Raw genomic sequence first — 15,577 nt, forward strand, 5'->3', positions numbered from 1 at the left:
GGCCTTAAAGGAGATTAAAAAATTTCCAATTGTGTACCGAACATACAACCGTGCCTAGATAACGACAAATATCATAAAAGACTGGTTCTTTAACTATTTTGTTCCGAATGCTAGGGCACATTGCAATAAGGTAGGCCTAGATCCTAATTGTAAAAGTGTCTCTAATGTAACTATATAATTCTTTGGAATTCTCCTTGGATTTTTCAGCGATATTCATTTCGTATTGTTGTTTTCGTTTTTGTTGTTGTTGTTTTATCTCTCTATATTATTACATAACTTTGATAGTTATTAGGTGCACCCGAGCACTTGTATTTCTTATAAGCCTGTCTCTTTTTAGCAATATTTTCTTCAGTTTCTCTGTCAAGCCATTTTGGGCAAGCTAGATTGGGGGTGGGGGGTGGCGTCTGTCCTTAAATAGGATGTAAGTACGAATCATCTTAGTAAGCGTATTTTGAAATATTTCCCATATCTGATCTACAGGTCATTTGCTTAATTTTGCCCCCCAATCTCTAAGCTGAAGCTCCTGAGGTAGTCCTATGAACTGAGCTTGACTGAAATCGATTATTTTAGATACACAATTATCTATTCTAAATTTATTTTAGCAGTTTTAATCTAAGTTGTGATCATTACTTGCAATAGTTTCATTAACTTCTACATCGGTTATCATGCTTTCGCGGCTAATGATCAATAAGTCGAGTAAATTTCCATATCTTGTGGGCTCTTCTATATGCTGAACTAAGTAATTGTCACCGAGAAAATCTATCAAGCGACTACCTATATGGCCATATTCAAGGGTCAGCCAACCAATGTCAGTAAAATTGAAATCACCCCTTATCAATAAGTTCCGGTTGCAGAAACTAGACAGTTCTTGAAACAAAATTTTGTCGTCTGCTAATGATAATGTCTTTGGCCTAAATATTACACCTACATTCATCTTTTGTTAATTTGTTTGGGTTAATTCTACCCACAAACTATCATATGCATCCTCTTTCACTTTCTCTAAAACTGGCACGGACATGGTTTTTAACGTAGAACAGAACACCCCCACCTTTCCTGTGGTTTCTATCCTGATGAAAGTGTTTAAATCCCGCAATATTAAATTCAGCTTCAAACTCTCCACCATTTAACCATGTCTCGGTTATTCCTATCATATCGAAAATTTTGCTTTGGACATACGCCTGGATTTCTTGGAATTTGTTCCTAATACTACGAGTATTAAAGTACAGTACATGGTTTCAAGAAACTCGTGATTATTTCCTTTTTATTCGTTTTGAGTTTCAACATCATGGCTTACATTATAATTTTCTTTACTGACACCTTGCTCTATATTGACATTTGGTCCTTCATTGATATTCAATGGCTCATGGACATTTGCCCCATCACGAACATCTGGTCCCTCACGGTCCTTCGATCTCTTATGCCACCCTCCGCCACTGCGTCCCACACCGGCCACTCGTCGTTCATTGACATTTTGTCCGGCATCACTTCCTAAAATTATATTCTCTCCTCCACTGGCATTATATCCTACCGTGATATTTTGTCCTCCACTATCATTACATCCGATCGTGATATTCTGTCCTTTATTGACATTACATCCTAATGTAATCTTTTGTCTTCTACTGACATTGTATCCTTTGGGTTTCTGCCCCAAAAGAGGAACTAGGTCATTACAAACTCCCACAATGAGGTTTGTAAGAACATCCTTGCCTCTGCGAGTAAGGTGGATCCCATCAGAAGCATAAAGATCATGACGCCTGGAAAAGAGATACCAATTGCACAATTGTGATAGCCTCTCATTGATCCCTATGGCTCTACTGTTTCAACACGAGCCTGCGTAGATCTTCGGAATGATCCCACAGACTACGTGATGGCTCCCTCGTACCTTCATCCCCTGATGGAGGACCTTGTAATTCCGAACAAGTTCATCTGATCTCATCCTACCCACATCGTTACTTCCCGTGTGAACAATCGTAACCGTGTTCGTCCACCTTTGCTCCCTGATGGTCTGGGTACAATCAGCGATCCCACGGCCCGGTTGACATACAAGCTTGCAACGTCGTTTAGTCTTCCGCTGCTGGATGTCGCCATAGCCTTACACCATGGAGTACCCCACCACCAAGAATTCCTGATTTCTAGCCACCTCATCTTCCAGCAGAGCAAAACGATTGTTTAGAGCTAGTGGTTGCTCCTCAGGGCACTCGCTTACCGAACGTGGGCTCCACAAACGGGACTCCACGGAGCGTCACTCGCTCACGGCAGTAGCAGAAATGGAAGAGTTGGAGCGCTCTTTGGGTTGTGGGGAGGATTCACTCTTCTCACAGAGCGCACTCTTGAGAAGACGAATTTCCTCCTCCCACATCCTGAAATGGTCCTCCAGGTTCACACAACCTTCACAAGTCATTTCGCTCCTCCTTCGGCAATACAAACGGCAAAGAGAAAATATAAATCAACAAAAGTGGCCACTAAATAAATTAATATACGAAGCTTACTCTGATTACCTTATACTATTGCTCCTACCTTTGGAGTACAGTAATACACTACTGTTTCGATTCTAAATTATTAGGACACTACACTTTATCTTATACCTGTAACTGTAAAACGCTATACGTATACAATTACAAAAACACATTAACTTGTCCGTATTCGAAATTATACTGTAAACTTCATAGGAAGTAATAAACTTAACAAGAGTTATTCGCTAGTTGGTGTCTCGGCAGCAAACGAGTTCACCGGTTGAGGTTCGAATCCTTAGCTTGACCACGTATTAGTTTCCATATATATGATTCCATCGAGCTCCTCGTCAGTCTCGACCGTGATGGCGTGGAATTAATGTGAATTAAGGTGGTTGAAAAGATGAAGATATGTATATATGTATATATATATATATATATATATATATATATATATATATGTATGTATATATACACATACATATATACAGTACGCACACACACACACACACACACACACACACACACACACACACATATATATATATATATATATATATATAAATATATATATATATATATGTATGTGTGTGTGTGTGTGTGTGTGTGCGTGCGTGTGTGTGTGTGTGTGTGTGTGTGTGTGTGTGTGTGTGTGTGTGTGTGTGAGTGTGTGTGTGTGTGTGTGAAAAGTAAAAACCATAGGATTCAGAAACAGGTAATTTAATCCCGACGTTTCAAACCCTATCCAGGGATCGTCCTCAGGGAATACAATGGAGAGACAGCTAATTCTCCTTTATAAACAAAAAAGCAATACATGTGGTACACTTGGCGAGGTGACCTCGCGGGCTGCTCTCATTCTCTCGTCACAGTTACCCAAGTGACCAAATGTGCGGGATTTTGTCCTGGCGTGGGTGTGGATGAAAAGTCCCCCTCCCGCTCCTGGTCATAAACTTCCCTAGATTCTCGCCTGCTGTCGTGTGTCTATTCCACTTATCCTTTCCCTTGCCCCTCTGAAAATGGGGTGAAGTGTGACGGATCTGTTTGTGCTTTTTTCGTTACTAGCCCACGCTTCCAAAAACACCTTACTACCTTTGTTGTTGTATTTCTACAAAACATCCGCACCCTGCTAATCAAACTCATGCAGCTGCTCGTCACAATGTTTGAATATCGCCGAACTCTGATCTGCGGTGTTCTTGCAGTCTCGTGACCATCTTTTTCCCCGTCTCTCGAACGTAGTGCGCGTTGCAATCCATACACTTTACCTTGTAGACTGTTCCTGCTTTACCCTCCTTGCACTCTCAATCTTTGACCTTCGTGAGAGCACCGTGCAAAGTGTTGCTTGATTTATGTGCCACATTAACCCCATGTTTCCGAAGCAGTTTTGCCGTAAACTCAAAAGCTCCCTTCACGTAAGGGATCGTCACCTTTGTTGCATGTGGAGCCGCGCTTCGGTCGCTTTACTTTTGTGGTGCTGTCCACCTCTTCACCACTTGGTTTGGATAACCATTGGCCCGGAATGCCTTTCTCAGCCTGTTCTTCTCTTCTTTTAGTGAGTGAGCCGTTGAACACACTTTCTCCGCCCTGCTCTACAACGTCTTCACTACACTCCTTTTGTGACATGCCGGATGGTTGCTCTCGTAATCCAACAAACGGTCGGTGCACGTAGACTTCCTGTAAACGCTAGTGGATAAAGAGTTTCCGTTACGCGTCACCAGTACATCCAGGAACGGCCATTTGCTTTGCACCTCCTTCTCCATCTCAAATTGGATAGCCTCATTCTTAGAATTGAGCTGCGCGAGGAAACCGTCAACCTCTCCCTCCTTCAGGACTGCAAATACGCTGCTACTAGGACTTCCTCCTCGAAGCACTGCATGGTGATTTCAGCTAATATTACCGATACAGAGTCCCGACTCTGGTGGTAAACCCCATCAGTTCCTCTGGCGATAGTTTCTCATTCTCCAGGAAGCCCCGCGTCCCTTTCATCGCGGACATGATGGATCGCTTTACCAGGTGTTGCGGTAAAGACGTAAACATGGATTTTATGTCAAATGAAACCATCTCTTCATCCTCCTCAACATTGATGGATCGAACTTCCTCCAGGAACTAATTGGAGTATTTCAACATCCGCGAAGTGTTCGTCACCAGTGACCTGAGTCGTTTGGCCATCATCGACTCTAGGTTGTACGTGGGGGACCCCCTGAAGGCAATAATGTGCCTCAAAGGTACCTTAGGTAACCCGTAAAATTTAGGAATGATGGAATCCCTTGGCCTCATCTTGTTCCACTCTTTTCCGTAATTAACCGGGTGTGTATGTGTGTGTGTGTGTGTGTGTGTGTGTAAAAGAAGGAAGCATGTTTTTTCTGATACAGTTTGTAGTAAAAACGGCAGCAGTCTAGTAGTCAATAAATTTCTTTTTCGCATTTCCATTTTTTTCTAATGATAATATTTCTTGTTGGAGGACGGGTGCAAACTAGTTCTCCATAATCGTCCGTTTATTTTGACGTTTCGTGTAAATAAGACATCATCTGGACTTAATGTAACAATACAGAACAATGAACTATTTAAGTAATACAAATAATACAGATAATACAATATAAGACATCAAATGAAAAAAGTAGTATAAATGTTGGTGAATACTTATACTTAAAAATCATAATGAGACAAATGAGAAAATGTGCATTTTTTTATACTCGTCTAACCTTTCTACGCTTCTGGCTATGATGCGGTCAGATCTCCTAAGGATAGCGCGGGTGGGGGATGAGATGAAGTATGAGGATGATGCTGTAGTTGAGGAGGTGGGTCACGTGACGGAGGAGGGGAGAGGTGGAGGAGGAGGAGGAGGAGGTAAAGGAAGAGGAGGAAAAAGGTGGCAGACACAATTTTATAAACCGGGATCGTGTTGTGAGTGAAGAATTAAACATTAGTATGCTAGATACCATGTTCGCCTTTTTGTTTAGGTTCACTATGAATACACACACATACGCATGTCAGGTCAGACAGCTATCCTTTTCCTGGTACCATATAACTAAGTACTGCCTGCCGCATAGAACTATCAGTGACTAAACCTGCTTCCCCACTGGCCACCCGCCATTGAGGAGGGTGTGTTGGGCACCTAGATGGGTAAAAAAGAAAACCATAAACAGGGCAGATGAACTCTGAGTCAATGGCCATCCAGCCACGTTAAGGATCACTAACCTACGTGTTTGTTGTGCTTGGCATTCCTCCAAGACCTGGTGACGGGAATCCTGAAAGCTGAATAATGTCTCAGAGCAGTGGTGGCTCTGAGGCCCTGGGACTAATAACATGACTCTTTGTTCTTCCATTCAGGTGGTCCCTCTTGGCTCGGAGAGGTAAATCGGCTGGGCTGCTTGACTTGAAAATTTGGGTAAGGCACGTCCTGAGTCAAGCAACTACTACCTGAACCGACATCGCACGGTCAGTAGCTGGTTTCCCCTCGTGTTAAGGTGGTGGGTACGTATACTCTCCCATATCCCCTGGAACCATTAAGTTGATATGTATACCCAAAACCTAGTCTCCCCTCGGCAGGCTCGGTGGGAGGGCGAATCATAGACATATATGCACAGGTTGCCGAGATGTTGCGAATGAGGCGCAAACACTTCGAGCCAGGCCCGGGGTGAATTTTGAGTGGGCTCTTCGTGTGGGCACCAGGGGTATTCTTTCTCCCAGAACGACCGACTACTATTTTCATCGGCGGAACTCAGGACCCTTAGATTGAATATACTATCTTAGAGGGGAGAAGACAAGGTAGTAGCGAGATCAGTAGTGAGGGCTATACCTACTCCTTGTCGGCCGCACCGGTGAGGACCATCTCACGGGAGTAGCTGTAGGTACATTTAGCCGACAACAGCATGCTGTTATAAAGTATAGTCAGGTTGATGAGCGCATGATGTTGATAAGGCTGAAGTGCACCTTGGGCTTCATACCTTTTATTGTGGTATATGCTCCTACTGAGGCATATGAACTTGAAGAGATGTTCTATGCCAAACTTGAATCTATAGTTGGCCAGTAGCCGCCACGAGATACTCTTATTGTTTTCGGCGGCTTCAATATGGCTACAGGTACCGACACAGCTGGCTATGAAGTATGTATTGGACCCCATGGTTGTGAAACCAGGAACATCAATAGTTCTCTCCGTCTAGACTTTGCAAATTCCACAAGGCTGAGGAATGCTGGTTCCAGAATCGAGAGCCACACCGATAGACATAGCAGAGTAATAATAGAGGGTTGGCCAAGGAGATCGATCACATACTTGTTAGTATTCGTTTGAAGATCTTACAGAACAGTAGAGTTTATCAGAGCACTTAATTCTTTAGGACTGATCATAGACTTGTGGTCGCAATATTCAGACTGCGTATCGCATCCAGGAACATCTTGAGATATAACCCACCTTAGTTTCATCTGGAGAAGCTCAGGAATGTTCCGTTTGACCAGAAATGTGCAGTAGAAAGCTTTAATCAGTTTGACGTATTTGAACCTCTTGAAGACCCTGAAGAATTGTGGGAAACTTTGAAACGGAAAACTCTGGAAGCTGTCGAGGAGTGCGTAGCGTCCAAGGTCTAACAGTGGTGTGGCGTCGTGGGAGACACTGGAGAGTATAGAGGTGGGCTGGCTGTGTTGCCAGAATGGCTGAGGACCTGGACCAATACAGGAAATACAGGAAACTGCGGACTAAAGCTTTCATGAGGATGGATAATGAGATGTATGTCAGAGGAATCGCTGAAGATGTCAATTCCCCTTTTAATGTAAATGACCTCAGGCCTGCTTACCAAGCCCCGAAGAAACTCCGCTCAAAAACTGTAACCAAAAGTAGTACAGTCCAAAGAGTTGATAACCAGTCAGTATTTTGAGCGGACAGCTTCCCCTTGATGGTATTCGGGTAGAGATAGTCATTTCACCAATAGACGAGTCCCCGGCCTATCTAGCAAATGTCAAAGATGCTGTGGAGTAAGTTAATGGGCGCAAAGGCAACTGGCATCTGTAATATTAGTGTGTAGTTCCTGGATGACACAATTCATTCAGTCCATGCATGTGGCGAGGATATTGAGGTCTCGGGGAGTTCCACATACCTTGGTAGTGTAATGTAAAACAGTGGTGGATCGTGTCAGAAAGTACTTCGAAGGATTGACTTTGTCTAGTGTGTGGAGACACTCAACCAAAGTGTATGGCATTGTCGAAATGGTAGTAGGACTAAGATCTGAATCTTTAAGTCACTTGTGGTACCTGCCTTGTTGTGTGGATGTGAAACATGGGAATTCAATGCTGACTTAAGAGCATCTCAGAGTCTTTGGTCTCAAGTGCCTTCGGAGAATTATGGGTTGTTACTGGAATGATTTTGTATCCAACCAGAGAATGTAGCGTGAGACTTAGTCTAGTCCAGTCACCAGCATAATTCATGAACGACAACTCCGGCTATATGGCTATGTGGCACGTTTCCCTGATAGCGGTGTCTCCTTAAAAGACGGCCCTCGATAGATGAAACGAATATATCACTCAAAGAATTCATGATTGGGGAAGTTGATCGAAACTGTCGAGAGTTGTTTGAAGTGGGAGGGTTAGTCTCATGGGAATTTCCTCGGAGAGACAGTGGGGACTGTTGCCGGCGTGTGAATGAACATACGATCACAAGAATGGAGGAGACTACAAGAGACCATAAGGCCTACACTAGTCAGTTCTATTCACATTATAGCCTGTCATTCCGATCCATAAAGGTATCTAATCTTCTTACAACCAGTAGTTTCAACGCTCACTGCATGGTTACTAAGTCTATTCCATTCATTAAGCACTGTTGATAAACCCATTACACCTCCTACCCTGGTGTCTTAATATGATGGCTTTGCCTGCAATACCTTTATTAAAGCCCTTGAGTCATGTGAATACGTCTGCGAGATCACCCAGCACTTTACGTCTTTCCAGAGAGTCTAAGTTAAAGTACCTAAGCCTGTTTTCGTAAGGTAGATTTCTAACCTCCTTGTATTATTTCTGTCATTCTCCTCTGTATAGATTATAATAAGTTAATATCCATTCTATAGGACGGAAACCAAAACTGTACCGTACAGTTAAGGATAGGTCTAATTATGTCCACATTTTACTAACTACATTTACAATTTTGTTTGTAATCACCCCAATCCCAAAACCTGGAAAAGACCATCGGTTGGCGACCAATTATCGTCCCATTTCCTTAACCTCATGCATTTGTAAATTGCTAGAAAACATGGTAAATGTTAGGTTTATATGGTACTTAGAGAGAGACAATTACCTGTGGCCTGTTAACTATAGTTTCCGAAAAATGTGGGCCATGTCTGATGCTCTTTTGTCCCTAGAATCTTCTATTTGTGAAGCATCCGCAAATAAACAATATTCCAAGAATTTGGATACAAGCATCACAAACATCAAAATCAAACTCGTTGAACTGTAAAATAATACATTAATTATAATTCTGTAACTTAAAAAATCACGCATCTTAACACATGCGTTTTCACAATAACCAGTCCTGCTGCTGTTCCCTATAGCACATGAAAACATAGTAATTGGTTTCTTCGCACGAGCTTTCAGAATATGCAGCGAAGAGTATTTAGAAGGCGAATGTAGATATATGATGGAGACACTCAGCCGACTCAAATACCCACTTGACCTTTTGCAAAAAAATAAAATAAAAGCAGAATGCATTTGGGGACAAAATGGAGCAGCAGTAAAACACGAAAAGGAATTACTATTAATGCCCTACTTAAGAAAAGCAGAACCAATTACAAAATTCCTCTAAAAAATTCATACTAACATAATAAACCCACCAGGACTAAAGACAAAGGATGATTTCAAGAAATGTACATAATGATAGGAGAAAAAGTCAGGTGAAGCAGCTGTCCTACTACTGATACCATACACCCCAGTACTACTTGCAGTATGGTCGGGCTATCGGCGACAAAACAGTCTCCCCACATTGATGACCCACCAGTGAGGAGGGTGTGTTGAACATCCAAAAAGGAGGAAAAAGAAAACCCTAAATAGGGCAGTCGAACTCTGAGTCACAGGTCATCCAACCCCGTTATGGGTTATCCTATCTGTTTACCGTCTGTAGCATCATGCAGTGCCTGGAGACGGGAGTCTCGGAGACTAACACCCTAGTGCTGTGGTTGCACTGAAGTGTCCCCCCTGGGACTTGCAACACGCCTCTTTTTTCTTCTATTCGGGCCAGGACGGTCAGCCCCTCTTGGTTCGGAGAGATAAATCGACCGGGTTGCTTGACTTGAATCTTTGGGTAAGGTACGACCTGAGTCAAGCAACTACCACCTGTGCTGACACCGTACTGTCCACGGCTGTCATCCCCTAATGTCAAGGTGGTGGGTGCTTATATTCTACCATGACCCATGGGACTATTGGGTTAATATATATACTCAAAACTTGGTCTTCCATTGCTGGGCTTGGTGGTGGGTGGGGGCGTGGGAGGGTGAATCACTAGCATATGTCCATGGCAACCATACTGGACACATATGGCGGGCACGGGCTTGTAACATGTCCCCGTCAAATCACCAAACCAGTTGTGCGAGGTGCCGGGGTGTTGCAAATGAGACAGGAACACGTCAAGCCAAACCTGGTGGTGAAGCACGGGTTCGTTCATATCTGCTAAAGTCTCAGAGGCCTGAACAGTGTATTTTCACGCCGGGTAAGTCAACAACTGGTCGTATTCTAGCGCTCCGTGTTCTTGTTGATCTCAAAAAGGAGGATCCTTAGGATTCCTGCAAGAATTATTGACTTCATTTTTTGCTTATACTCTGGAACAGAGAGTGCTGTAAAGTATGGAGGAGGTGTGTCTAGCTTTTTTCCTGTTAATTTAGGAGTGAGGCAAGGGTGCGTTCTCTGCACAAAGAGGCGAGACCACTTGGAATTCAGGTCTCCTGGGTAAAGACCAAGGTCCAGGAGTTTGGGGGATTACTGGGTGACACGATTCAGTGTTAAGTGTTTGGTGACCTAAGTGTGCCCTTATGCAACGATAAGTTTCAATCCACTTTTGATGTTTTTGCTGGTTGCTTGAAGTGCCACGCACTCTCATGAGTTTGAGGGCTGTTCTTCCTGGAGGCAAACGTATGAAACCACCGTCTCGTGTGAGCGATTCGGAGGAGCCTCCCCGGGAGAGGAAGAAAACTACCCCTCCCACGGATGCCACGAGTCACAACGTTGCTTTGCCTTATACGGCCACCCCGGCAATACCCATTGTAAGGTTGCTCTCCAACTTCCCATCACCTCCTATGACCTGAAACCTCATACTGACTCTTGCGATTCCCTCCTCCTCCTCCCCCCTTCTGCCGCTGCATCCTCTATGAAACCCCACCTCCTCCCCCAGGCACTAGAACCGCGTGCAAAGTTTAAGGTGCCAACCAACACCGGTTTCAACAACGCCTACGAGGTAGTTATGGCCATCGAGCTGAACAACAGAAAGGCCAGATTCACTTTCAGGCCCAGCCTTCTAAAAGAGCTCATGTTGGCCGCCCTCAACCGGGAGACGCACAATTACCTGAAGGGCATCCAGGTTCTCAGTAGGAAGAATGTCTCCCTCATCAGGTTAAACCTGGAGGAGAAGCCGGTCAGGTCCAGGCTGGTGAGCTATCCCCCTGGGTGGAGCAGAACCCGAAGGCTACCGCCGCTAGGAGAGGTCTCGGTCAGAAAAATGAGGAGCTTCATCAAGTCATTGTGGAAATGCGGGGTATGCTTCCTAAAAAGCTAAATTTGGGGGTCTAGGGCAAGTTCAATTTCACCCCCCTCACTCGGAGCCAATTCGCTGCTACCAGTGCCAACAATTTGGGCATCACCGGTCGCGTTGTCGCCGCCAGACTAAGTGTGGCGACATGCAGCGGTCCTCACTTGCCTGAGGAAACTGCAGTGTGCGTCGGTAGACCCTTGTGAAAGCCACCCCATCTCCCGTCTCCAACACGCAGCCAGCGCCGAGAGCCCAAGCATAGTGTCTTAAGTACTAGGCCACCCCTGCTATCCCATCATCCCTGATGACAGCGGAGGCATTTGCCATTCCTCTCCCCAGCTGTCGCAGCGCCCCCCACAAGCACAGAAGCCACGGGCTCCTGCTCCCTCCCAGGCCTCTCCCCTACACCGGTGGGAGTCCTCTCCTACCCCCTGCCAGGCACCCCAACCCCAACCTCTTTGTCACCTTCAGGGCAACTGTTAGGATGAAGTATATCAGGATGACTGACACCACAATGACTGAAGTTTTAATGAAGAATGTAGACACTGTCTTCACCAAATCACTCCCTGAGCCCAATTTCTCCACTCCTGAAACCCACACCCCTTCATGGACCACGGCGAATAAATCCACAGCTACCGCTGGCGCCAAGGCCAAGTCCACAAACAAGAAAACCGGCACACAAACACACATATGTACCTGCTCACAAGATGGGGCCCGTCAAAGTTCTCCCCCACAAGGAGACGACGCCCCCGCCTTGATATGGTTGGGTCAAGGAAGGACAGTTGGTGGTATTTTGTCCGACCGCTCTTGACATTAATTTGTTGACTGCTATCCTCGTAATGCAATCTGGGGGCCACTGACCTTTTGACCTAACTTCAATACCTCAAAAGGTCAGTGGCCCCCAGATTGCATTACGAGGATAGCAGTCAACAAATTAATGTCAAGAGCGGTCGGACAAAATACCATCAACTGTCCTTCCTTGACCCAACCATATCAAGGGCATGTAACCTGAGTCCCCCCACTTTTCCCATCCCTTTTTCTGTACCCCTCACTACTTCATTTATACCTGTACTCTAACTTCTTGTAACTATTCTGCTGAAGAGGACTACAAATAGTAGTCGAAACATACAGTTTTCCTGTACTTCCGATCTTATTTCTCCGATAGTGGGTTTATAGTGAATATATATATAAATATATATATATATATATATATATATATATATATATACATATATATATATATATATATACATATATACATATATATATATATATATATATATATATATATATATAGACACATTTATACATATAGCCTATACATCGTTGCTGATAATTCTATTGCTGTGGGTTTCCAGTCTTTGAAACTCGAGACGCCCGTTGCTATTATTATCGTCGGATAAATATATGATTCGTTTTCTTTTAGATTGTATTGAATCTAAGTTGTTCCCTTACAGGTGATTATGCAGACCCCGACGATGTGTGCTGATGCATTGGAAGACCCACAAGTGCAACAACTTTTCGACGAAAAATTTGATTTGGTTATGCTATCTTCGTTCTTTTCGGACTGTTTTCTGGTGTTCGTTCATCAGCTAAAGGTAGGTCTTATTTGATGTCAGCGTCTACATGAGATTAGGTAATATCTCCATGCATTGCCTACGCGCGCGCGCGCGCACACATACACACACACACACACGCGCGCGCTTGCTCGGTGGCGGATTGGTAAAGCACTGGCCTCACAAGCCAGAGAACCGGGGTTCGATTCCCCGGCCGGGCGGAGATAAATTGGGTTTGTCTCCTTTCACGTGTAACCCCTGTTCACCTAGCAGTGAGTCGGTACGGGACGTTGGTCAAGGAGTTGTGACCTTGCTGTCCCGGTGTGTGGTGTGTGAGTGGTCTCAGACCTACCCAGAGATCGGCAAATAATGAGCTCTGAGCTCACTGCCGTAGGGTGGTGTCTGGCTGTCTCGACAGAGACTGCAGCAGATCCGAGGTGAATACACACACACACACACACACACACACACACACACACACACACACACACACACACACACTTTTGTGGAAATTGGAGCAAGTAGGGGGAATTAGAATGAATCAATGATTTCTTGTAAGGCTGATACACAAGAATGAGATGTTCGGTTGTAGGACGGTGACTAGCAAATGAAAATTACGAGTTTATGATGGAACAAGGTAAAATAACATGTTTGCAGGTCATGCAATGTTCACAATAAATAAATAAATAAATAAATAAATAAATAAATAAAATATAGGTATTACAAAGTCTAGACAATATCCATACATCTAGAGCTAGATTTGGAAAATCAACCTTTAACGCCAAAAGATGCAAAGTATTGGGAATGTGTAAAAACTAAAAATATATATATATTAATGATAAATTACTCAATTGGAAACGAGTCCGTTACAATCTTAAAAGAAGAGAAGGATACCTTGCTACTAAACATAGCAAAATCCCGGTTGAAGCATACAGACTGTTGACGAGCATAAAAACGGTCTTTCATCGCATGAAAGAAAGAAACTTGTATGTTAGACTCGTCTTGTATTATAATATGCAACATAAGATTGGGAGAATACAGAAGACAGAAGTTTATCCATTTAAATAGGGAAATGAGTCCTTGGCAAGAGAGAGAATTAATATTATCATTACCATAGAAGCAAGCGAAGCCATGACAAAATCAAATGAGGATAAGTTCAGTAAACTGTTGAAGGTACAAGGTACAATAGAAGAATACATTAAATTTTAAAGAGATCATGGAGTAACAGAGAAGAAAAGGCCATGATGTATCTTCCTTTAATATATGATAAGAATTAGTTTCTGAAACATCTTTTCTGAGTAAAGGGGAAAGTTTTGGTAGATCTTTCTTTTCTTCCAACCATATTCCCATGTGTGTCATAGGAGGCAATTTAATGGACAGAATAAGGTGATCTAATAGAGGTGTTCTAGTGGATCAAAGGCTTTAACAAGGGTGATGCAAACAAGATCATCATATTAAAACAACAGGGCAGGATTCACAGTAATGGACAAATTTAGATTTAAGAAGGAAATAGGCAAGAATTGGTTTATTAATAGGGTGGTCAACGTATGGTAACCATGTAGTAAGCGCTGAAACTATCAGTTGCTTTAAGAAACGGTTAGACAACTTTATCGATGGGGATGACAGGTGGTGATGGATACGGAGCTGCCTTGTGTAGGCCTTATGGTCTCTTGCCATCTCCTTCATTCTTATGTTCTTACGTAAGTTGAGCTATGTATCTGTTAGGATTTTTGCTGGAAGGCAAACATTGCGGAGGTGAACAGGATTTTATTTAGAATTGAAGTTGGGCACCAATAATAATGTGGCTCGCTCTAGTTGCGAGAAAAAGGGGGGGAGGGAGACAGCAAGAGAGGTGACAAGTGTGCATTTCATAGCCTACACTCCTCGTTTTTTTTTTTTCGTGAGTTTTGCATCATAAGCAAACATTTTGGCACAGCTTGTTGTACCTTTCATCATTTCATTGACATAAACAATAACAATTATTGGCACGAGTATTAAACCTTGTGGAACTCCACTCGTTACTGTTCTCCATCTTGACACTTATCCATTACTACTGTCCTCATGTATCTTCCCTTCAAAATATATTTCATATATTCGAGTAATTTACCTCTTAGTCCTCCAAAGTGATTTCGTTTCCACATAAATCGACTATGACATAATTTATCAAACGCTTTCCCTAAGTCGAGGTACACACAGTCCACCCACCCATCTCCCTCTTGTAGCACATCAATCACTCTCGAGTAAAAGCTCAACACACATTGTTCAACCCATTAAACTCCGATGACAAGATTCTTGTCATCGGAGTTTAATGGGTTAAAGGTTCAACCCACATGACCTTCAACTTATTTGGTCCATCAATCTTTCACAATCCTTTCACATAATTTCACTATGGTGCTGGTTAGTGATATCGGCCTATAAATTAGTGGTGTTTCCTTGTTTCCATTTTCGTGAATTGGTACCACATTACCCCATTTCTAACCAAGTGGCACTTTGCCTTCTTTTAACGAACATACAGTAAGAATGTAAATCTTGTCTACCTTACATTTTCTAAGTATTCACTTTGAGATTCCGTCCGGTCCTGAAGCTTTATCACATCCAATGATCTCAAAAGATTGAGCACTTCCTTCATTTCTATATACCTTCTAGGATCGAATTCTTACTCCCTTCGCTTTCCTCTAAAAAAAAAAAAAAAAAAAAAAAAAAAAAAAAAAAAAAAAAAAAAAAAAAAAAAAAAAAAAAAAAAAAAAAAAAAAAAGATGCTCTTCCTTGTGAAGACAGATTAGAAATTTTCATTTATTGTTTCTGCCTGAGCTGAGGCTTCCTAAAAGACGTAACTACCTATGATCGACTTGGTGGTT

General features: G+C 43.1%; 1 protein-coding gene across 2 annotated transcripts in view; it reads left to right on the forward strand.

Annotated features, from left to right (window-relative positions):
• Positions 1 to 15,577, forward strand: part of LOC143030946 (UDP-glucosyltransferase 2-like) — a gene marked incomplete at its 3' end in the record, with an annotated part of 72,256 nt that overhangs the window by 36,308 nt on the left and 20,371 nt on the right. The window contains 2 exon segments of one of the 2 annotated variants that reach the window (XM_076194241.1): positions 5,762 to 5,885; positions 12,621 to 12,761. In XM_076194241.1, coding sequence (XP_076050356.1) covers positions 12,627 to 12,761 — 135 coding nt within the window. 2 annotated transcript variants of the gene reach the window in all.

Source organism: Oratosquilla oratoria, chromosome 12, assembly GCF_046742065.1.
Source record: "Oratosquilla oratoria isolate Oo_2021 chromosome 12, ASM4674206v1, whole genome shotgun sequence".
Lineage (NCBI taxonomy): Eukaryota > Metazoa > Arthropoda > Malacostraca > Stomatopoda > Squillidae > Oratosquilla > Oratosquilla oratoria.